Source organism: Centroberyx gerrardi, chromosome 9, assembly GCF_048128805.1.
Source record: "Centroberyx gerrardi isolate f3 chromosome 9, fCenGer3.hap1.cur.20231027, whole genome shotgun sequence".
Lineage (NCBI taxonomy): Eukaryota > Metazoa > Chordata > Actinopteri > Beryciformes > Berycidae > Centroberyx > Centroberyx gerrardi.
The window spans coordinates 22,536,290-22,561,347 of record NC_136005.1 but is presented as its reverse complement, the minus strand read 5'-3'; the positions used below and the strand labels follow the sequence as shown (position 1 = coordinate 22,561,347).

General features: G+C 43.0%; 1 protein-coding gene across 1 annotated transcript; it reads left to right on the top strand.

Moving 5' to 3' along the window:
• The first annotated feature begins 3,950 nt into the window (after window positions 1-3,950).
• Window positions 3,951-25,058, top strand: myo1f (myosin IF). Its single transcript, XM_071913421.2, has 28 exons — window positions 3,951-4,137; window positions 7,879-8,007; window positions 9,061-9,150; window positions 9,630-9,724; window positions 9,920-10,007; window positions 10,191-10,280; window positions 11,523-11,654; window positions 12,155-12,289; window positions 12,757-12,889; window positions 13,469-13,665; window positions 13,883-13,963; window positions 14,083-14,169; window positions 14,847-14,933; window positions 15,292-15,459; window positions 15,671-15,756; window positions 15,867-15,948; window positions 16,055-16,161; window positions 16,313-16,411; window positions 16,627-16,771; window positions 16,879-16,993; window positions 17,086-17,255; window positions 20,352-20,497; window positions 20,899-21,045; window positions 22,260-22,408; window positions 22,585-22,647; window positions 22,900-23,110; window positions 23,666-23,826; window positions 24,005-25,058. Exons 1-28 carry the CDS (start codon window positions 4,135-4,137, stop codon window positions 24,079-24,081), a joined length of 3,273 nt encoding a protein of 1,090 aa, XP_071769522.1. The 5' UTR covers window positions 3,951-4,134; the 3' UTR covers window positions 24,082-25,058.

The following is a 25,058-nucleotide window of genomic DNA, read 5'->3' as shown; positions in this document are numbered from 1 at the left end:
CCCGGTGACCCAGAAACTCACAGCCTCGCTGCCTGGGTCCCGCACCCACAACACCCCAAAACCCTCCCACTGAGCCTCGTACCAGCAGCCCTTACACTACTCCTAACAGAGTAACACCTACCTGGGACACACCAGCGTCCAGCCCAGCCCAGCCCAGATGTCTCTCCCAAGCCCAGAACCAGGCTGCACTGGGTCAAAACAGCCTGAGCTGAGATACACATTCCTCAGGAGGGAGGGCTGCTGCTGACACTTGGAGCGAGAGAGAGAGACAGAGCAAGAAAGAGAGAGAGAGAGAGTAATGTCCTTTAATCTTCCTTTAGGGTGAACCGATAACCGGCATCTCTCACTCTCCCTCTCTCTGCCTCTCTCCCCCTCTTTCTCCTCTCTCTCTGTCATAAACTATCCCTCTGATGTAATATTTTGGTGCTACTACATTTTATTATGGCCGCAGGACTGGTCGCAGTACTCTGTTCATTTGAGTTCCACTTGTAGTCTTTTTGCTTGAGTGGCCCAAAGGTCAGCCTGAGTTATCAAGCCTGTATGTTACCGGGCGCTATTTGTTTGTTTATGAATACAAAAATCCACTTTGTAAAAAAAAAAAAAAAAGATTTTCCAGATATCTTTGCCCATGAAAAGGAATATCTTATATTATGAAATGAATGAGATCTGTTTGTATGTTATCTGATAGTTGTTACTTGACCACGTTGTTTTATGCTATTGCTTTGTTTCATGTCAACGTCTCCGACAGTCCTCACTGTTATTCAGCTAAAGTATGAGCAGAGTTTGATTTGCACAAAGTGTGAGCAGTCAAAGGACTCCTGTCTTCTACATTTGTTTCAATGTGATTGGACTTGATGTCTCCGTGTAAACTATGACTGTCTGTCTCTATTCTCACTGCAGTGAACCTGCCATAGTCTTGCCATTTTGCTGGACAGTGTCTGGTCAGTGGTTAGTTCACTTAAACCATATCACCTCTACAATAAAACAGTACTTAATGCTGCACAGGCAACACAAAGACACTGCCTTAGTAACGAAAGCAAAGCCAATGCGGGCTCGCTAGGACGTTTCCAGATTATAGGATGTTGTGTTGTGGCTGTGGACTGTGGCTGCCTGCATTAAGTTTCCAAAAAAGGAACTTTAATAGTCGGGCTCAGTATCATTACCTGGAAACCCCTCAGCGCAGGCTTTGCTGTTCATTTTCTTGGTTTAAAATGCCACATGTTACTACTCATGGTCATGCACTACAGTGCTAGTAACTTTTACTGTGAGTGGAAATTTAGAGCACAGTAAGCAGCGTCACACAGTGAGTCAGCTCTGCCAGCAGGAACAGACCCACTGAGGAGGAGTGAAGACCTCTGACTGTATTGTATTCAAGAAGCAATTTATAGTAGGAGTGCTAATCTAAGGCTGGATTTACACAGCCATAAAATAGCTGTTTTTTTTATTCTTTGCAGCACAGATCTGATTTATTCATGACTGTCTGAACAAGGTGAAACCACATGGTATCTATCTAGTTATATTTCAGACTGCTGTGAAAAGATCTGATCCCCGCCACAAAGTGTTCAAAATTACAGCCAATTAAAGCTTCCTGTGTGAATCCACATTAGCGCTTTTTTTTTAAAGATAGTGATGTGATCATGTGACCTGAGCAGCGATTGCAGATCAGCACTCCTGTGACTGAATACAGCCTCTGACGGTGTTTCCTCAGGTCGGTGTTTCCCCTGCTATTGACTAGGTGGCGGGTCACCTCACCTAGTGGCTGTGAAAACAATTCATGCAGCGTCGGTTTCATTGAAGAGCGTTCGTGTCACAGTTTAAAATGCTTTCCATCCTGCCAAGAAAATGTCCTGGGAGACGCTGAGCGAGGTCATCCAGTCTGACTCCACTTGCTGTGCTCTGTCTTAACTGTGGCGTGACTCTTCACACTTGTCCACACTGATCACCGCTGAAAGCAGCTCTATGTAACACTAAATGACACATAATTTCATTGTAAAGAGAGGAAGCTACGTCTTTATGGGGATTAGCAGCAGTGTTATTCCTCTTTTTCTTGTGGTGCTTTGGTTAATGGAATGGTGCTATTAGTTCACTGTTGTCGTCATTGTCTCCGTCGTTGTTAGGTAACAGTTGTGCCTTTAACTAGTTAGGAAGGAAGGTAAATTTGAGCCCTTTTACCCTAACAACACTAGTCAGTCCATGTGGGGCATAGACACATAAAGGATATTTGTTGCAAAATATGGTACAATTAAAAAGTATGCCATCAGAGTGTACTGATAACTCCTCTACTATTTGAAATAGATTCAATTAGAAGTAGGACACGCAAAGTTTCTGAAGAGATTTCAATTTGCCCCAGATAATCCTATTTCAGTGTCTTAACATGTAAGGCATTTTTTTTTTCTATCGTCAACTATGTGTATCTGCCTGGACCTTTATAGTAAAGGTTCACACTAAGTAGTGAGCCCATTTTATCTGAGCAAATAAGAGGGACAGTGCTGTTAATTGTTGTTTTGTTTTCACATGCTAATTATAACAGACATGTACTGTATGTTGTTAAATACTATAGAAGATAAATCCATTTGTCCCCCATGTACAACTTTTTAAATGGAAATATTAAATTGAATAAACATGGCGCATTGTTGATTAAAAAATAGGATTTGGTAATTTGAGGTTTCTGTCCTCCAATTTGCAAACTTGTCTCAGTGTTCCTCCTTCATCTTTTTGGTACACGTATGTTTGTGTCAGCACTACAATAGCATATTGCAACCTCCAGACGGAAGATGAGATCATGAGTGATGGCCGTCTATTTCTGGATGGGACAGCTGTCATGGAACATCTTACTTCTGCTTGAATGAGGTTGAGACGTCAAGTCTTCGCTTGGATCTTCCTGACAGAGACCTGAACTGGACGAAAGTCTCAGTGACTCTACAGAAACAGCACCGTCATCGCTTTTTGTGTGTGTGTGTCCATGTGTGTGTATGCGTGTGTGTTCATGTATACAAGCCTGAGCCTAACGATGACAGATTATAAGGTCATGTTCTGCGTTACCCTCCTTAAGTGCGCTATCTTGTTTTTAGAAAGGGCTCTTAGTGCTAAAATTACCTTAATTCCATTGTAAGAATGCAAGAATGACCTCAGTGCTTTTGTGCTTTTTTTAAATGACTTGTGATCATGACGTATCATCATGATGTACAAGAGGCCAGACCTGTATTAGTCAAACTAGTCAGCTGATTTAAGTTTTCTGTCCAGGTGGCTGTAAGCATTCTCACTCAAAATGGGCGGAAACACAACTTAAAAATAGACAAAGACTACTGAATATGGTGAATACCAGATAAAGAGACCCACACACACACACTTCTCCACGCACTTTGTTGCCAGTCTACCGTGTCAGCCCCACCTCTCAGTGAACCTGCATCAGTTGTTATGGGCGTAGGAAGCAGCAGGCTCTCTGATGACACAGATGAGACGTGAAGTAACCACAGCCTGGGTGGAGCCGGCAGCTCACAACTGAAACACCATCATTTGGAGGCAGATTTGAGATAATTAGCACTTGGAGTTGTTATTGCCATCAGCTCTCCTCCACTGTTTACAAGATGAATTGGATTGACTAATTGTGACATTACCTTGGATTTGCTGACAGATACTGTAATCAGCTGGTTAGGTCACTCTGTGTTACCAACAAACAATGCTGTTATTACTACAATGCACCGTAAAAGGCACTAGTATCTGGACTTCATGCTCTATCTATCTACTGATGTCAGAAATACGGATGTAGCCTTGTGTGTGTGTGCAGATATGCGTCTGTGTGAATGTGTGTGTGTGTGCATTGTCTTGAGTCTGTGTGAGAGAGCAGTTCTTGTTTCAGGCAGTAGGTCTGTGGGAGTATGAGGAAGTAGGTTTGAATGTTGCACTGGATGTCTTGTAGGCTGCTGCTGCTGCTGCTGCTGCCGTTGACAGTGTGTGTCTCCCTCTGTGCTGCCGTCCGGACACTTCCGCTGTGCGATGGCTGTAGTCTGAGGGGGTCAGTGTGTGGATTTAAGGACATACACATACACACACTCTCACTTTGTGGACTTTGGACACCTGAGGCAGGACCGTGGGAGGAGAGGGCCACCGGCTCACACACACACCACCTCCACAATGGTACAGTAACACCTCCATTATCTATCTCTCATGCCTTGGCTCTGCTGTAGGATGGCTGTACGCTCCTAAAGCTTGTCCTTGTCTGCCTGCCAGGCTTGTTTCGGGGCACCTTCTGAGGTTTTCATGCAAGGCATCACAGCGTCACACACAGATTTTAACTGATTTGGGACCTGAAGTTTGACTCAGTGCTTTGCTGGCAGTAATGAGAGTTTTTTCATTGATAACCAATGATGACAGCTTATTAGTTTCCAAAGGGATAATGAGACTTTTTAATGTTTTGATGTTTGTAATGACAAGATACAGGATGTGATAGCTTGTCTTCACTGGCCATCACTTCAGGGAAATTCTGTTCCTTCACAGTAGCAGGAGATGGTGAGCTTCCTCTTTTTAGAGACAAGCCCTATCATTCAGAGGGTTTCAAGAAAGAAAAATTGCATTGATTGCATCGCTGCACACTTTGATTTGTAAACACACTAAGATGAAAATGTTCATTTGGATTGATGGAATTCGTATAATATTGGTGTAGATGAAGAAAGGAGGAAAACAAGATAAAATGCAGTGTTGATGTTAAGTTACAGGAAAAACATACACAGTCTTAAATACACAGTGTCTTTTTTTATCACTGAAAGGATCAAGCTGCAGAGTAGCCTGAGTTTGCTGGAAGGCCTTGGGCACGGCACAGTTTTTTGGGGTGTAGAAGGGCTAAGGCAGCAACATGTAGACGTTTGCAGGAAGAGAAGCAGTTGTAAGTTACAACGTTAAGAGCGTTTCACAAGAGGCAGCGACATGAGGCATGATAGGGGGAAGTGGACTACAGGAGAGGCCTGTAGTTTCTGTCACAACACTTCCTCCTCACAGTCAGACAGATCCTTCACACTTCCAAGCATGAAGGCACATACACAGCACGCAGAGATCCTGTGAGATACATGTGTTACATTCTCCCAGGTGCACCTTGCTGCAGATAGATTTAAGGTTCCCCCAAATGTACACAGACACAATTGTAGTGTTAACTCAACCATGAGCCAGTTTCTGTAACACATCAGAGTGAATTTAACACTTCTATATGGTTTTGAACAGCCATCCCAGAACCATGTCAGCTCTATGAGTGAGCAGACAACTCTCCAATCAACATTTGTCAACTCCAGATGACTGTCACTGAAAAATCAACACTTATTAACACTGTATATCTCCTCACACTGATCATACCTGTAGATTGATAGATCCTCATTCATAGCAAGATCTGATCTCACACTCACTCCCAAGAACATCTGGACTTTCAGATGGCTTGGTCTTCACAGTATACCTCACCCATAATATCATTACAGTAAGCTATCATCCTTTGTATGTTAGAGAAGCAAGTATGATGGAGGTACTAAAATGCATTTGGGGAAATTAAAATGTATGTAAATGTATTGTATTATTGTACGGGCAATAGAACAATTTTGATGCAGACAATGATTGTGCTTGACAGGCAGATTTATTTTTGCCCACTTATTGTGATGTTCAGTCCCAAAATAGTGTTTCATTTTCAGTCACGCAGAGCTGAGGGGCAAAGTTCAACACATTTTAGCTATAAAAGGAGAAGGAGCACACACACACACACACACACACACACACACAGAGAGAGACTGCAATAACCAGCAGAAAATCCTATTATCATTACCTTATTACTGAACCTGTCTTATCTTTGGTAAGGCATGGAAAAAGAACAGATGTGGTTTCACATAGCAGCAAAAGTTCATTTCTATCTTATGCCTGTATTAGTTTTTAGCAGTCCACTCTGTCTTGACATCCAGTGTGAGTGGCAGGCAGCGAGATGTGAAACAAAAGGCATATCTTCACAGGACAGAATTAGTCTGTCCACATCATGCAGCACTTCCTCTGACCAAATGTGCAGCTACAGTGTCTCTTGTTGTTGATCAACTATTTATAAGTGAAGTCTAAGAGGTAAATTTGCTGTAATTTAGCCGAGAGAGTGTATTGATTGATTGATTGACTTTATTCGAGAAATTAAAATACAGTACTAAAATTCATCAGGATATCGCAATAAAGTCACATGACTTATTTCCATTGCGGTCCTGAGGTCTAGGCTAGGAGGCAGGCAGGAAAAGGGAGTGACATGTATATGCTACTAATGTATGACAAATGAGACAGAGACCAAGAGAGAGACAGGAACAGGTCTCACTTCGTTGTGGTGCAGAAAGGTGTGACAAAGCACCTCACACCTTTCTGCACCACGAAGTGAGACCTGTTCCTGACCTGTTCCCGACCTGTTCCCGTTCAGTGGACTTACAGTTCTATTTCTTTTTTTTCTTTTTTTTTTACAAGAAATATAGAAATAAGTGTCATTCTATTCGATGGAGGCTATTGTTTTCATTTAACTCTTGTTGTAGAGCTTTAATATGAGGAACAGTGCATAGCATTATAAATGAAGGATAACTTCTGAGCCTGTTATATCTGCGGTATATCAGTACTAACTTAGTGGTGCCCTCTCATGATGATGATGATGATGGTGATGATGGTGATGACGGTGGTGATGATGATGATGATGATGATGATGATGATGATGATAGCGATGGTGATGATGGTGATGGTGATGGTGATGATGACCATGATGATGACGCTTAAGGTGGTTATGATGATGATAACGACACTGTTGTTGAATTGATGAAGATGCTGACAATAATCGTGGTGATCAGCAACATTTGCATTTCAGACCTTTTCTGTTGGCTGTCTGTCTGTCAGTCTGAGACATGTGAACTGCACCTCTAAGCTTCTCCTTATGCGTTGTAAATTGTAATGTAGGTCGAAGCTCTAGACCACAACCCAACCGCCATGCCAGTGACGGAGCCTGTCAGGTTTCACACATCAAAAAGACCAGCACCTTTTAGGGAAAACCAAGAAACAGGAGACAGGTTCACCTCAGAGTCTTGAGAGGTGATATTGACAACAACGCCTGGAACTGGCTGAACTGTCCTGTTAGATCTGCTGGATCCCCCTCACATACTGGCACTGAAGTCATTCCACAGCAGGACAACCATTACATGGAAAATCAGTCATTTGTGTCTGGAGTCATCGCCATGTCATGACCAAGTACATGGTCAGGCAGATCAAAGAGGAGTTGATGTTTCACCAAACTGCCCAAGTTAGCAGATGAGCTCACCTCATCTGCTACCCGTTGCTTAGTAACCGGCCCCAGCTTCCTGTAATGGCAACCACATTGGTTGCATTCTTAAAACACATCCATGCTGATGTCAAACATGTCTTTATTATGTTGGTGGTCTATCTATCTATCTATCTATCTATCTATCTATGAATAGGTGGATGACTATAAGAGACAGCTAATTTCCCTCTTCCCATCAATACAGAACTGTTATCTCCTGCTTTGCTCTCTTTCTTTCTTTCTTTCTTTCTTACTTTCTTTCACTCTTTCTTTCGCTCTCTCTCTCTGTAAGATTTTTGTTACATTGCCAAAGCAGTTATACAACAACATAGCACAGCAAACATAAAACGTATAAAGACACCAAACCATAGACAATAAAGGGAATGCTCTAAATATAGCTTATCAACTGAACTTTAACCATGATAATAATTCAATGTGGTTATTCAGCTGAAAAGAGGTAGTAAGTAATTGCATCATCTCAACCTGATCTTCACCTCTGTAGCTCTCTCAGCCTGATCCCTCTGCTCACTCCTCCACCTCCCTCCCTCCCTCCCTCCCTCCGTCCCTCCCTCCCGCAGGCGAAGTACCACTGGCAGAGTCAGAATGTGAAGCAGAGCGGCGTGGACGACATGGTGCTGCTGTCCAAGATCAACGAGGACGCCATCGTGGAAAACCTCAAGAAGAGATACATGGACGACTACATCTTCGTATCCTAGCGGCTGCGATCCAGATTATTGCTCCAGTTATATATTGTGTGATGCGGTGTTTGAATTCAGCATCACGCCACCTCTCTGTCCTGTTGAGTGGCACAGTTAGAGTTTCTCTTTCCTCTCAGAAACCCACAACAAAATGGTTTTGGTTTACTGGATTTTGTGATTTTATTTGTGAGTGCAGGAAGTCATCATGAGCGCTGAACAGGAAGTGTTTTTATCTGTCAACAGGCATTGGCCTCCTTCCTAATCAGGGTGAGAGCAGTAAATCCAGTAAGTGCCAGTAAATCTTCGGCTGTGGCAGGTCATTTTTCAAGTCTACCAGCCACTGTGGCAGGTAACCGGTCATCACTTTATGGCTGGTAAGATAACACAAGCGGCCGGTGAATGTTTGAATATTTTGTTACCTTCAGTCCTTATCGCACAACTCAAACTCAAATCAAATTCATTCCCTTTCATAGACTGTGTGTTGCACTAAGTACACAACTCTAAACTCCCATTCTGTCCTATTTATACTAGTATACTGCCATACTCATACACCCCCCCCCCCCCCACACACACACACACACACACACACACACACAAACAAACACACACGTTTCAAAGTAATAAGAAATTCCCAAAACACGCAACCACGCACTCAAACAAACACACAAACATAGGCTATACGTATGGGCATACAAGGAATTCACTCTTCCTCTTCTGCATTCTCCGTGTGACTCAACAGCACACTTCCGTCTTCTAAGAGCACAGCTGAACTTCAAACCCATATTTAGAGTGTGAGAAAAAGCTTACCATCAAATCTGCACACAACTGGTGCACAGTCAAAAAAACCCCAAAAAAAACAGTTGACATCACCCACCAACATCACATCTACGGTAAATACTGCAGTTGGCCAAGATGTTGTGTTCTCGCTTTCTTTTCATTTGTTGCATTTATTAAGTAGTAAGCACTAACTAGGGAAAATAACAAAACATAGAGACATATGGATATTTTAGAGATAATTCCCGAGCTTCTTGTTCAGTTCTCCTCCTTGACTGTGCTGTGCAGACCTACATCGGCCCTGTGCTGATATCAGTCAACCCATTCAAACAGATGCCCTACTTCACTGACAGGGAAGTTGAACTCTACCAAGGGGCTGTGAGTAAAATTGTTCAGTATTTTTGGTAGCACTTTACTTTACAATGGCCTTATTCCAGTGTATTAACCTATGAAAACATGTATTGTAAGTACACAATATTACTGTGTAGGTACTTGATGAAAATCTCCCTAATAGCCTACATATGTACTTACATTACAAGTAGACTACATTATGTATTAAGGTGATTTTCAAGTACCTACACAGTAATATTGTGTACTTACAATGCTTTTCCATAGGTTAATACCCAGGTTAATACACTGGAATAAGGTCATTGTAAAGTGTTACTGTATTTTATCATTCACACCTGTAAATTTGCATTAATTTCCTTCGTATCTGTGATAGTGGTGTATTCTGCTGTTCTATTCCATTGCATTTTATATTCCATTCACTTAAACTGATTGCCTCTCTCTCTCTCTCTCTCTGTCCCTCTCCCTCTCTCTCCCTCTCCCTCTCTCTCTCTCTCTCTCTCTCTCTCTAGGCCCAGTATGAGAACCCTCCCCATATCTACGCCCTAACTGATAATATGTACAGGAACATGATGATCGATTGCGAGAATCAGTGTGTTATCATTAGGTGACCGCCGCTATGCCTTTTTCAATATCTAACAATGTTTTTTAGCATCACATTGATGTCACAGTTTCACATGGATGGTGTGTGTGCGTGTGTTTTGTGTTGTATCATGTGATGCCATGTGCTGGTGTGTTGTGTAATACTGCATTGTTTTGTGTTGCACTGAGTTGTGTCATATTTTGCATGGTGCTCTGACAGCGGTGAGAGTGGAGCTGGGAAGACGGTGGCTGCTAAGTACATCATGGGTTACATCTCTAAAGTATCTGGGGGAGGATCGAAAGTGCAGGTATCTGTAGTGGCTTAAGTTGCATGCAATGCTGGTAGTTATCTGATGGCCCAAAATGGCTGAAACTCCTTTAATCTACAATCTGAAATAGCTATTTCTACTTTCTCTCTTACTCTGTGTGTGTGTGTGTGTGTGTGTGTGTGTGTGTGTGTGTGCGTGCGTGTGTGCGTGCGTGTGTCCCAGCATGTAAAAGACATCATCCTCCAGTCAAATCCTCTCCTGGAAGCCTTTGGTAATGCCAAGACTGTCCGCAATAACAACTCTAGTCGCTTTGTGAGTAAGAGCCCCATCACTCTTCAACCAACATGCTCTTCTCTTGACACCCTTGTCTTATTTTTCTTTGCTCCTCTCTGTTATCTCCTTCCTGTCAGCAATTAGTCAAGAGGCTTAATTTTAAGTGGAGTTTGGAATCAGGTCTAGAGCAGGTTTGAAAAGTGGATATAAGAGATAGGTTTGCTTGTCGCCAATAGGTGATTGGTTAAAATTTACCTAATTTTCTCCATAAGTTTACAGTCAACAAGTGAAATGCATCATCTACTTTGTAAAAACTAGACACCATCACCCCCTAGTTCCCCCCTGAAATTGACTCACTGTACTAGACTCTGATCTATTGGAGATCTGCAAGCTTTTATGATCATTCAACTTGAAGAGCTTTATATCTGATGGCACACAGCTGGCCTCCCTCCCTCAGCACAAACTCATCCAACAGAAATGAGAAAAAGTCAAATGACTTTGGGTTTCTTACAGTATGTACTGCCTTACTGTAATGTAGACGAGGGCTATATGAAGATATACAGAGCATTTGGAAAATACTTACCCTAAAGCGTAAGAACCTTTGATCTATCTCTAATAGTGGGGTTACAGTATACCCAATTCTTCCAGTGCAGCATACTCATCTGCCATCAAATTAACACTTCTGATGTGATTCACTCACACCAGCGCAGTCAACTTCCCCCCCCTTCACATTTCCCATCACAGTGGTCCTAACACTTTAACCTCAGAGCTGTAAACCACATTCATATGCAACTGTGCAGTTTTTGAGTGCATGACATCGATCTCTGATGTTTCCTGTTCATCTGTAACCCCAAAGATCAGGTAGGGACCCTGGCTTAAGGGTGGCAACTGTGCAGTGATAGATTCAATCTAGTAACATGTGGATTATCTTCAAACTGATACAGATGGAGAAAACACGGAAGTAACTGTTTTTATGTGAAAAATGGTGCTGCATTGCTTCTGCCTTGCTTCACCTTGAAAGCACTCGTTAGGGAAATTCTCACTCTCTGATAGCTGACACTCATTTAAGAGACACAGGTTTTATGTTATGATATTTCTATTGAATTGTGTGTTATATTTGGGAAAGAATAGGCTATAGTAGCGTTTCAGGACAGATGCATGATGGGGGATTTCTACACTTGTACTTTGCAGTTGCCCAAGGACCAGATTAGATCGATTGATCTGCGGTCAGCCTGACTGTTGGTCACATCTGAGTTTTTACTGTGATTTTGCATCTATCAGGGTAAATACTTCGAGATCCAGTTTAGCAGAGGAGGACAGCCGGACGGAGGCAAAATCTCCAACTTCCTGCTGGAGAAGTCGAGGGTGGTGAGCCAGAATGAGAACGAGAGGAACTTCCACATCTACTATCAGGTGAGAGGCTGATCTGAGACCTGCACAGTGAAACAGCTATCACACACCACCTCAGCCATCAGAAACAGGCTTGATCAAATCAACCATTAAAGTGTATCAACTGGCAGATATCACCTTAAATATCACAGAAACGTGAAAAATATGCCTTATGCCTTCTTAAAAATAAATATTCCTGAATTCCTCCATTATTAGCTGTCCATTTTGATGATTTTATGATACACACTTAATTTGCCATTGATTATTATTTTTAGCTATATAACTCCTGGCTGCCACCTCTCCCTTATTTATAGGAAGTCTCCCTTAATTTGATGTTCAATTGGGATAATTAGGATTATTTATAGTTTATTCCATTATAGTGAAAGTGAAATCTTCTTCATTTGGCTGGGGACCCCCTGGGACTCCCTCATTGACCCCTGGGGGGTCACCAGACCCCACTTTGAGAACCACCGCTCTGGTGGATCATGCTCAACTGCTTTTCTACCTGCACTGTTGTCTGTCAGCTGATTGAGGGTGCCACCACCCAGCAGAAGGAGGGCCTGGGCATCATGACCCCAGACTACTACTACTACCTCAACCAGTCTGGCACCTACAAGGTGGACGGAACCAACGACAGCAAAGACTTCCAGGAGACCATGGTACATATGTTAGTGTTGGAGAAAATAAAGTAGGTTTCACACAGGAACCTACTTTACTGTACCTCACTCTGTTCCATGAAATAAAGGGAATGAACACACTGCCATAGCTTGTACACTGCAAACTAATATTAGTGGGTGTTTTGTTAACATGCAACAAGGACGATAATATCAACCACTGCTTTCCTAATTGTCCCCAAAATCTATAAGGGGAATTCAAACTCTTTTATCCCCCTTTTAAATTTCCACCTGAATATAAAGGCTCACTCTGAACCCCAATCAGAGACCAAAAAGAGAATTTCTCACTTGGGGAATGAATAAAGTATAACAAACACAAACTCTAAAAAGGCGATAACAAACAGATATTTCAAATGAAAGTCACAGATGGTCATGCTTGTCGGTAGAACTGCCCTCAAACTGTTGCTGCGTATCGTGGCCTTCTCTCTCAGCCCTTGTGTTGTCGTCTCCAGGAAGCCATGCAGGTGATCGGGATCCCAGGAGACGTCCAGGCTCAGGTGCTGCAGATCGTAGGGGGCATCCTCCACCTGGGAAACATCACCTTCATAGAGGCAGGCAACTATGGGCAGGTGGAGAGCACCGACTGTGAGTGAGACACACATGCCTGCATGCACACGCACACACACACACACACACACACACACACACACACACTCCCACGTTAAATATAAATTTGCTTATTTTCTCCCATAGGGATGTGAGTAAATTAGAGCTGTGGGGAAACTCACCATGACAAAACCGGTCCCATGATAGATGCCATGCTAATTGATAGAATTTGAATACGTTCCTGTTTATCCTCTGCTTTACTGCTTGCCTACTGATTCCCTGCCTATCAGATAATTGATGTTTACATCCAGGGTAGAAATTTTACCAGCCCACTAGCCCATGTCTTGTATTTTTCAGTTCTGGCTACTGCAGAATTTTCTTCACTACCCAAATTTGAACCAGGTCTAAGGGAAGTGGAATGGAGATTAAAATGTTTACAGCTGAATCTAGATCAATTTTCAAGCGATCTATACACTTTCATTCTAGCTCCCAGACGTTAGAAGATGTATATCTGCACCTTACCTCATTTTCAGCCACATTTTGACTCATTTGACATTTCTGCTGTTGATCTGAAACTGAAACTGAATTGTGCCTTCGTTTGCTCTTGTGACACCCTAGTGCTCGCTTTCCCTGCCTATCTGCTGGGCATCGACCCCAACCGTCTGCAGGAAAAGCTGACCAGCCGGAAGATGGACTCAAAGTGGGCAGGGAAGTCTGAGTCCATCAACGTGACCCTGAACCAGGAGCAGGCCACCTACACGCGTGACGCCCTGGCCAAAGCCCTCTACGCACGACTCTTTGACTACCTGGTGGAGGTCTGCGCAACTCTGCTGTCACTAGAGATAGATGATCATTCTTAGGCCTGTTTTTCCTTTGTCTGAATTACACAGTGCCAACAGGTTTAGATGAAACGAAATGTGAAATGATATCCTCCTCTGTCTCTTGGTCAAACTATCCAACTGAAATACCTATACAACTGGAGATCAATCTGCTCTATCTCTATCTCTCTCTCTCTCTCTCTCTCTCCTCTAGGCCATAAATAAAGCCATCCAGAAACCGCATGAAGATTACAGTATCGGAGTACTTGACATTTATGGCTTTGAGATATTCCAGGTTCGACCTCTTACAACTGTGACAGTTACTTAATATTTATAGACAACCGCCATAGTAACAGATGTTCAATGCATGGCTTAATTGGACTTGGACTGACTGGCTTGTCTTCTCCCCGGCAGAGAAATGGCTTTGAGCAGTTCTGCATCAACTTTGTCAACGAGAAGCTGCAGCAGATCTTTATCGAGCTGACTCTCAAGGCCGAGCAGGTAGCTACAGTCCATTTAAATTGCTGTCTTAACTTCTGACACTTCTCTCGATCTGAAGTCTTAATCCTCTCTGAATCCTCACTGCCAATCCAAGCAAGCAGAGCTTTTTCCCAAGAGCTGTAAAGCTAGTGACCCCCACCCCCACCCACCCCACACACTGATTACTAAGCCTGACTATGGACATGGATTGCGCAATAATGGGAATTTTTAATGGCACTGTGCAGTACTTTTCATGATGACTATGTAATATTACCCATGACTTAATGCTACCAATGATGACTTGCACTCTTTATACATGACTTAAATTGTAATTCTTTTCTATTCATATTCTTATTTACTTATTTTGTTTTTGTATTTTATGTCTAAAAACTGTCTTGAAAGTGTGTCTCTTACTGTGTCAGTGTCTGCAATATGTTTTTTTTAATTATTATTATTTTTATGTTTTTATGTTGCACCAGAGAGACTGGCGAACAAGACTTTTTGTTATACTGGACTGGTATAATGACAATAAATTGAATTGAATTTGGTTACAGGAGGTCATTGCATTATGTAGAATCAGCAGCAGAGTGCGCTGCTGTTCCATTCTCTCTGAGTAGGGCTGCAAATATCATCCAAACACGTTTGCTTCAGTTTTCATGTAGGCTCATTTCTTTCTGTCTCTCCTAATTTTCTCCCAGGAAGAGTATGTTCAGGAGGGCATCAAGTGGACGGCCATCGAGTACTTCAACAACAAGATTGTGTGTGACCTCATTGAAAATAAACTGGTGAGCTCAAAGTTGCATCATCTCAGTCAAGAAACCAAAAAAAACAGATAAGAGAGATCAGTAGTTGTGTCAGTGTGGTGCTTGGCCTTGATGGCTTCTTCCATTCCTTGAAATGACATATTGTGCTGCAGAAGTCTTTTATCTACATAGCATCAAACAATGCATTTTCAATAGGTTTTCATCATTTACTGTAACATATTCTATATGTGGGGAACAGTGACAGGTGTGAGTTACAGATTTCTTACAAAATCAAATGACAAATTGGTGATACAAGTTGTTTTTATCTCCCACACTCAAATACGTAGCATCAGTTCCCAATATTACACTAAGATTCATCCATGCCGTCCTCTCCCTGCAGAACCCTCCTGGTATAATGAGCGTGCTGGATGACGTGTGTGCCACCATGCATGCCAAGGGAGAGGGTGCAGATGGCACCCTGCTGCAGAAGCTGCAGGCTGCTGTGGGAACGCATGAGCATTTCAACAGCTGGAACTCCGGCTTCGTCATACACCACTACGCTGGCAAGGTGGGAGCCACGGACTTGAAAAAATTAGTTCACACCAAGAGGAAGCTGTAGTGCTTGTTGGCATGAATGACGGCTGTAAAATCACATTAAACCACTAACACTTGAATTTGAAGCTCTGTGGCAAATAACCTCACAAGGTTATTTTCTTTTCCTTCTTAATAATGGTTGATAAAAATTCATGCAGCAGTTATAATGGTTGGTGTCGTCTCAGGTGTCATACGATATCAATGGCTTCTGTGAGAGAAACCGGGATGTGCTTTTCCCTGACCTCATTGAGCTCATGCAGAGCAGCGAACAGTGAGTGTCCCGTACCTAACATTTCCACTTACAGTATGTGTAGTACAGTTAAAACCATGGGAAATGCAGTGAAAAGAGCTTTGACCGTTGTTCTCAATTCGTCTTTACAGTAACTTCATCCGCAGCTTGTTCCCTGAAAACCTCAACACAGATAAGAAAAGCAGGCCGACCACAGCCAGCTCCAAGATCAAGGTGAGAACTGAAACAAGTCAGTTTGTCTGACTCAGTCTGTACAATACAGAAGAAGGAAAGAGGTTTTTCCTTGTAACAATGCTTGGACTGTACACTCTTCCCACAGAAACAAGCTAATGACCTAGTGAACACCTTGATGAAGTGCACTCCTCACTATATCCGCTGTATCAAGCCCAATGAGACCAAGAGACCCAAAGACTGGGAGGAGAGCAGGTTAGCATCCTCACACACACACACACACACACACACACACAAACATCCTCTTCATCATATTCACACCCACATATTCACATCCACATATTCACACCCACATATTCACACCCACACAGTAAACACCACTGATGGCAATTCCAACTGTTTCCAGGGTTAAGCATCAGGTCGAATACCTTGGGCTGCGGGAAAACATTCGTGTACGAAGGGCCGGCTTTGCCTATCGCAGACCCTTCCCTAAGTTCCTGCAGAGGTAAGTAAAACATGTGTGTGTGTGTGTGTGTGTGTGTGTGTGTGTGTGTGTAGTACGTGATTGTTGTGTGTGTACATGTGAATGCATCCATTTCTGTGTGTTTGTGTGCGTGGTTTGCTCTAAGATCGTCCTGAGAGAGGAACGCAGCACTCTGTTCTGAACGCCTTTGTGCCTCCTGGTGTGTGTGTGCGTGTGTGTGTGTGTGTTGTGTCCAGGTATGCCATTCTGACCGCTGAGACATGGCCGTACTGGAGGGGTCCGGAGCAGCAGGGGGTCCTTCATCTCCTCAGGTCCGTCAACATGGACAACGACCAGTATCAGATGGGACGCACCAAGGTCTTCGTCAAGAACCCTGAATCGGTACAGAGCGGTTCATTTACTTGATGGATAGCAAACTGATGAAATCCTGTAAAAAAACAATATGAGGTATCATTCACAACTGAAAATAATGTCTGTGTGCTCCACAGCTGTTCCTGCTGGAGGAGATGAGGGAGAGGAAGTTTGACACTTTCGCCAGGACCATCCAGAAGGCCTGGAGGAAATACATCGCCAGGAGGAAGTATGAGCAGATGAGAGAGGAGGGTAAGTTGTCGACCCTGTTCTTCCCTAATCGCATTATTCGAGTCACATCTATTTCATGATTCATAATGTGTGTCCATCCTTGCCACGCTCAGCGTCAGACATCCTGTACAACTCCAAGGAGCGGAGGAAGAACAGCATCAACAGGAACTTCGTTGGAGACTACCTCGGTCTGGAGCAGCGGCCCGAGCTGCGGCAGTTCCTGGCCAAGAGGGAGCGGGTCGACTTTGCTGACTCCGTCAACAAGTTTGACCGCAGGTTCAAGGTGAGGTTCATCTCCTGTTTAATTTGAATGGAAAAAAGATTACTGTAACTCCCATCAAGTAAAGAGAAATATGCGTCCCTAAAAAACACTGTTATTGTCCTTCAAAGGAATGAAGAAAAAAGTTCTGTTAAGTTGCTTAATGTAATTTGAGACAAGGGGAAGTTGGCTTGGTTGTACACTGTGTGACGATGTGAGACCGCAGATTTATCATGCATCTGTTCCCATTAAAATAGACTTATAGATGTCAGAGGACCAGCTCGAACGTCTTGACTCACCCATTACTATTGAGATAACTGATGTTATCAAGCACCTACCTTCAAGTAAAGCGTCAGGTTTAGACGGCTTCACGGCCGAGTTTTACAAGGCTTACGCTGAGGAACTAGCACCATTACTCCTAGACACCTATAATGAAGCCCTAGAGAAGGGAAAACTTCCTCCCTCTATCTGAGGCCATTATTACCCTTATTCTGAAAGAAGGGAAGAACCCTTTAGATTGTAAAAATTTTAGACCCATTAGTTTGACCTCCTGTGACAGTAAGATATTATCTAAAATTTTAGCTAACCATCTGGACAGGGTTATAACCTCCTTGATCCATCCTGACCAGGTCGGCTTTATACGCTCCCGCTCGTCGGCAGACAACATTAGAAGACTTGTCGATATTATGTGGGCCACTCAGGATAATACCTCTCCTATGGCTGCCATCTCGTTGGACGCCGAAAAAGCGTTCGACAGGGTGGAGTGGAAATATCTGCTCTCCACCCTGGAATGTTTTGGTTTTAGCAAGAAGTTCATAGACTGGATTAGTCTCATATACACCCATCCCAAGACATCTGTGCTTACCAATGGCATCATCTCTCCTTCATTTGAACTGGGAAGAGGCACCAGACAGGGGGACCCTCTCTCCCCTCTGCTTTTTGCAGTTGCACTAGAACCGTTAGCAGTGGCTATCCGTAGAGAGCCTACATTTCCAGGTATTCAAATTGGTGACAAATGTCATAAACTGATGCTGTATGCGGATGACATTCTTTTGTTTGTCTCAGATCCTGAATGCTCTCTTTCCTCCCTATTTAAAATTATTGACAAATTTCGGGTTATAAAGTGAACTAGACGAAGTCTGAGGCTCTTCCTCTTACGCCATATTGTCCCAAATCCCTCTTCCAATCAGGCACTTTTGCTTGGCCTAAGAAAGGCATTAGATATCTTGGTATAACATCCCCCTCCCCCCCCCCCCCCCTATTGTCTGACTTGATTAAAATAAAGTTTGACCCCCTATTGGACAGACTGCGGGCTGATGTAGAGCGATGGTCTCCATTGTATCTTTCTATGTGGGGCAAGGCAAACATCATTAAAATGAATTGTGCTCCGAAATGTAACTACCTGCTGCAGGCTCTCCCAGTCCGAATCCCACTACACTACTTTAAACAATTTGATCAAATTTGTAATAAATTCTTATGGAATAACAAACGTCCCAGAATGAACCTGCGAAAACTGCAGAGGCCAGTGGACAGAGGAGGCCTTGGTGTGCCTAACTTGTTATTTTACCATTACGCTTTCACTCTCAGGCATATGGCACAGTGGTCTTTGCCCCCGGAGAGAGCCCCCCCGTGGTTCCATCTCGAAAGCACCATTTGCACCCCTCTTACACCCATGAACTATATCACAGCCAAGCTAGCCCCACAGAATCGGTCACATCCTATTTTGACCCATATTCAATGGGTTTGGAAGAGAATAGCTCAGATCTTCAAATTTGACCCCTATCTTCACTGGTCTGCCGGGATCTGGCTAAATCCCAGGCTCTGTATAGATAAATCACCCTCCCTGTGGAAGTCCTGGTTTCAAAAAGGTATCACAGTTCTAGGGGACTTGTATCAGGATGAAACATTAAAATCTTTTGAGGCACTTAGACAGGAATTCAACTTACCACACAATCAATTTTGGATTTGGAGTATTTGCAGTTAAGACACCTACTGGTACAAACTTTTGGCTCGCCCTCAATAGCCCCATCTAGTGTTGACACTCTAGAGAAGGTCCTAAACATTTTTGGACTGGGTCATGAAGCCTCTGCCTACTATTCTATGATCCTTACGGCCTCCCTTAAATTGACATGGGAAACTGAATGAGGCAGAATGGGGAAGAATTCTTAGGAATGGGAAAAAAAATGTCAAGGGAACTGCGAACAAGACTGATCCAATTCAAAATGATAAATAGTGTCTACTGGACACCATCCAGGCTGCATAGAGTGGGTTTGGTTGACAGCTCAGAGTGCTGGAGGCGTCTTGACAAAGATGGTACTTTAGTACATATGCTTTGGAGTTGCCCAAAAATTCAGGAGTTTTGGTCTGCTATACATATCATTGTGGAAAAAATGATCGGCCTAGATATCCCTTTCTCCCCCAGTCTGTTTATTTTGGGTGACCCCTCTGCATTAAGTGACTTGACTCCACCACTCGCCGTTTGGATCCAGACTGCCCTTATGTTAGGACGGAAACTTCTGGTCAAAGAATGGAAAGCCTCCTCAGCACCAGCACCATCTTTGTGGCACACTTCTCTTGGTCAGCTGGCTGCCCTAGAAAAATTATCATATAGGCTGCTTGATAAGGTGGAGTATCACTTGAAGTGGGGGCGGTACCACTCTTATATATTGAGCGTTAGCAGTAAATTATCATATAAAATGCGAAGGGTACATTTTGTTAGAATACCGGTTGACAAGCAATGCTGTAAAATTTTAAGCATTTCACGCATCACTGTTATATTTTATTTTATATATACATATATATATATATATATATATATATATATTTTTTTTGTCTTTGTCTGTGGTCATGTTTGTATTTATTATAATTTTCATTTTATTTTAATGTTCCATGTCAACTTGATATTGTCATTTGTGATTGAAATATTTGCATGTTTTGTTTATCGTGAAAACAATAAAAAACTATTAATCATTAAAAAAAAAATAGACTTATAGATTAGACTGTTCTTAGTGGACTTGACATATCCACCCACTCATCCTTCTTCACCGAAGCCACCCACTCTTCTTCTCCTTTTCTTGCATTAGTCACCCCTCTCGCTTCCTTCTTTTTTCTCACATCCAGTCCATTAAGAGAGACCTGATCTTGACCGCCAAGTGTATCTATCTGATTGGCCGAGAGAAGGTGAAGAAGGGACCCGAGAAAGGACAGATAAAAGAGGTGCTGAAACGGAAGCTGGAGTTTGGAAACATCAATGGCGTCTCTCTCAGGTAGGGTAGTGGTAATGGCAGCGTTTGTGGTTGATGATTTAGTCAAAAATACAAGAACTTGTACACTGCTATGTCAGTGTATAACAAAACCATCTTTTTCCTGGAAAGTAAAACTAGAAAATGAAAATATTCCCCACAATTGAGAATTTACAGAATGAATATCTCTCTTCTTGGGGTCAGTTAGGCTTTAGGCTTTTACATGTTACATTTGAGTCATTTGGCACTCTTATGAGCCAGTTAAAATGAGTACAAATAATAAAGTGCACATCCACGAATCACAATAATTCCAATAAATGCAGTTATGCTGTAAAGAAGTACAGCCTATCTACAGAAAGAGAGATAGAGAGACACCTTTTATTAAAATCCTGCCTAAATCCTTAATCCTCTGCCTTTGTCTTCAGTACGAGAATGGATGATTTCTTCATCCTGCATGAGGCCCAGTACGACAGTCTGCTGGAGTCCAACTTCAAGACAGAGTTCCTCAGCCTGCTGTGTAAACGTTATGAGGAGGTGACCAGGAGAAAACTGACGCTGTCCTTCAACGACAGGTAGGGGAACACATAGGACCTGTGCATACATGCATAGAAACTCACAGAAACACATTTCACACATAATCTGTGTGATGAAGGAATAGCTGGCTATGGCTGATTCTCTCCTATCTGACTTTTGCTGGGTTGGAAGGCTAGCTCACTGCAGGTGATCGGTTAGAATCACTCAGATGCCGTCTCACTTCAAAACTTTATTAAATGTATTAATCCACCACCACAACCATACTTTGTTGGTACATCACAATTGGCTTGGTGTATCAATGGTTCTGTAGGTAGAAGGTAATGAATACAGAACAAGTAAGTAACTTGAATAAACAATATACAACATTGGTAACTAACTAATAGAATTAAAATGCACAGCAAAGGTAAAGAACTTGATTGCAAATAAACATGCATAGTTTAAAGAAATGCAATACAATCAAATAAGCAAACAGGAAGGCAGCAGGGTGATTCAGTTCTAATGTTGACATTATCTCCCAACAGACAGTAACAGCAGATCATTATGCAGTGATGTGATGATGCACTCCTGCCCTCTAGTGGCCCATAAATGTGTGCAGGACCTTGCTCAGGAGATGAAAAGTCCGTGAATTAACACTAGTGCGCTTGCGCGGGCCAGGATGTTTGACGGTCGTTGCGATGCTTATGTAGTCCTACAAGGCCGCGGGACAGTATACAAATTAAAAGCGGCGAGGAATTAACTATTATTGCATTCGGGCAAACACAAGGGTAATATAATCAGCAACAATTCGAGTAACACAAATGTACACAGATGCAACTACCAATTGCTGTGAATAGGAGTGAACTAGCATGTGATTATGGGTGAGCTACAATGCTAGTACGAACACAAGTAATAAACTAGTTAACTAACATTCACTGTGACTGGAGTTATTCCCCACTCTTCCAACTATTCTATACTCACTTTCCACTGGACGCACTGCACACCAGGTGACAATTGGTTGTATTTACACTTATTAATGAAGTCCGATATTACCCGACGAGTGTCCTACACAACTTTAAACCTTCGGTCTGACGGAGGAAGAGCTAAATCCGCAATCTGCGCTGTGATAGGCTCAAAGTCCGGGTGGAGAGAGGTATAGTCCAAGTGAGGGGAGAGAGAGAGAGAGAGAGAGAGTAGGGGGAATAATGGGGAAAATGGCAAGAATAGCCTCAAGAGGGGGCCTTTTTCACAATCTGTCTGTCTTCTCCCCGCCCAGACTGGAGTTCAGAGTGAAGAAGGAGGGCTGGGGTGGAGGAGGCTCCAGGTTGGTGGTTTTCCAGAGGGGACAAGGCGACCTGGCCCAGGTGAAACCTGCAGGGAAGACCCTCTCCATCACAATAGGGGACGGTCTGCCCAAGACCTCTAGTAAGTTAATAGAGTCATCTCACAACAATCGACCAGTTCCTCTTTGCAGCAGAAATGCAACATGTATAAAAACTAGGACACCTATGATGCCTAATTCTTGGTTTCATTCTCTGCCAGCTGTTACCCTAGATAGACTGTATCAAGATGTTATAGTAACTGAATATTTATTTCATCAGAGCCAACCAGGAAGACTGCTCCACAGTCTCGTGGTGGAGGGAGAAACCACCCAGCCAGCAGAGGTAAAGTCATTATTCGGCCTAAACTCCTTCAGTTTCAATGTTATGTTAATTATTGTTGCAGCATCATGGCACTAGGCTTGATAAAACCATTCCAAACACATTATATAATTTTAAAACTGGATTTGGAAGCTTAATACACATTTTTCTCAATTTCTGAAAAGTATTTTTTGAGGTGCAGGATTTCCATCCAACAGCAGCCGTACTGAAGTCTGGTTTTTGTCTTCACCATTATTCCACTTGCTCTCTCCTCAGGTCACCAGAACGGAGCAGCCCAGCTTCCCAGAGGCCGAGCCCCTCAGAACCCATCAGACATCACATATTCGTCCCCCCAGAAACAGGGCCGGCCACCCAGCGCAGCGCTGCCCAAACTGGGCTCCCAGAGGACCCGCAGAGCCCCGGCCCCCACCCAGCACCAGCAAAGGAACCTGGACTTCCTCAACGTGCCTGACCAGGGCATGTCAGGGTGAGGGAGATCACCTGCTGAAAAAATATACAGAAGGAAGGGAGGAAGGAATGGAGGGAGGAAGGAAGGAAGGAAGGAAGGAAGGAAGGGAGGAAGGAAGGAAAGAAGGGAGGGAGGAAGGAAGGAATAATCAGAGCATGTGAGGGTGGAGCAGATCACTCACTAAAAAGACAATGAATACAAGAATGAATGAATGAGTCGTCAAGGCAAGTCAAGGTGAGGCACATCACTCACCAAGATATAATGCATGAATGAATGAATGAATGATCAGAGCATTTTAGGGCATTTTCACCCTTTTAATCTAATAGGCTTTCACACTAAATCCAGACAATGCAACTTTCATTATTCATGTGATCTACATCTACTGTACCTACTGTGTAAAAGCAAATCAGGTACATTAAGTGCATTAAAAGGTCTTGTAAACAAGAGTACACAAAAATAAAAATAAATTATACTTTATAGACCAGTCTGTCTCGATCAAACGCTACAAGTCCCCTTCTTCTGGAGCTGCTCTCATCCCTTTCTCATTTCCCTCTGTTTCCCTCTTTCTCTCAGGATGCAGAGGAAGAGGAGCATCGGTCAGCGGCCTCCCCCTGCTCCTAAACCCCAGCCCCGCCCGCAGGGGCCCCGCTGCCGGGCCATATATCAGTACGTTGGCCAGGACACCGACGAGATCAGCTTCGACGTCAACGATGTCTTCGACCTGGTCAAACAAGGTGTGTGGAGACTGCAAGGGCGGCTGGTGCCAAGACGGATGGTTCGGCCGTCTAAATAAACGTTCAAGAGACTCAAAAGCAAACAGAGATTTGAATCGTATCGTTTACACCTCTAAGTACACTGTGAAGTAGGCCGACACTGTTTAACGCTATTTCTCCCTGCTGCTCTTCCCTGTAGATCCATCTGGCTGGTGGACAGGCAGGTTTCGAGGAAAGGAGGGTCTCTTCCCTGGAAACTACGTGGAGAAGATTTGACCAGGACTTCATCTGTTCACCTGAGAGACAGAATGAGAGATAAGATGTGTGAGAGAGAAGTAGGAAGTGTATAGAATAGATCAATGTTCTCAATTCACTGGCGCAGGGTCAGTTATGAACTAATCTCATCGAGCAGATGTCTGTCAGAGTGTGTGTGGTTTGTTGAAAGCGACACATACAGTGTGTCGCTAAAGAAACTGCCTGTGGATGGTACATGGTTGGCACATATAACTTGTTCAGCAACATACTGTACGAGCAGAGCAGAGGACACATTGTTGTGTCGGTCATGAGAGTTAAAGCAGAGATCCACTGCAGAACGCCGCTCAGGTTTCATCTCTATTGTTCTCTCAGTCCATCCTGTTCTGTTCGGCCTAGCAACAAGATCTTTGACCCCCCCACACCCCCAAAACACCTTTCTTTAAAAAACTGGCTCACTGAACTCGACTTCATTCTACAGTTACAGCCCGAACAGCAAAGTGACCTTCAATTACTGCAATGCTTTCTGGTATTTACAATATGTTGAATATGTTGAATATGCGATAAGTTCAAAGTGTTAAGAATGACTTCACTGTTATGCATGCACCTTGCCGAGCTTCACGTGGCATCACTGCCATGAACAAATACAGTGACAACAAACTTATGTTTTCAATTTTTTAAAAAAACAACAAATTTTAGATTTTCTATTCATGGTTAATTTTCATCCCGCCAAATGGAGGCCCATTTTTATATTTTTACCTCAAAGAATTTTACACTGGTGTAGATTGTAACACCAGTACTTTATAAAAGGTTTATACAAGAAACTACCAGAGGTGACTGAATTGTTTTAATAGTGTTAAATTGCGCCTTTTTGCATTTATTTTTTAATCTGTGGTTGACTTTGTAAAATAATGTGATTTCCTCACAATCAACCAATCAAAACAATATGTTTTTGTATATGAATAAGAAGAGAAATAAAGTGTTTTAACATTCTGAGTTGA

Bases quoted from the DNA above. Each gene is read 5' to 3' on its own strand.
- myo1f (XM_071913421.2), top strand. The intron at 9,151-9,629 runs GTGAGTAAAATT...CTCTCTCTCTAG, and splicing joins TTGAACTCTACCAAGGGGCT to GCCCAGTATGAGAACCCTCC. The intron at 12,290-12,756 runs GTACATATGTTA...TGTCGTCTCCAG, and splicing joins AAGACTTCCAGGAGACCATG to GAAGCCATGCAGGTGATCGG.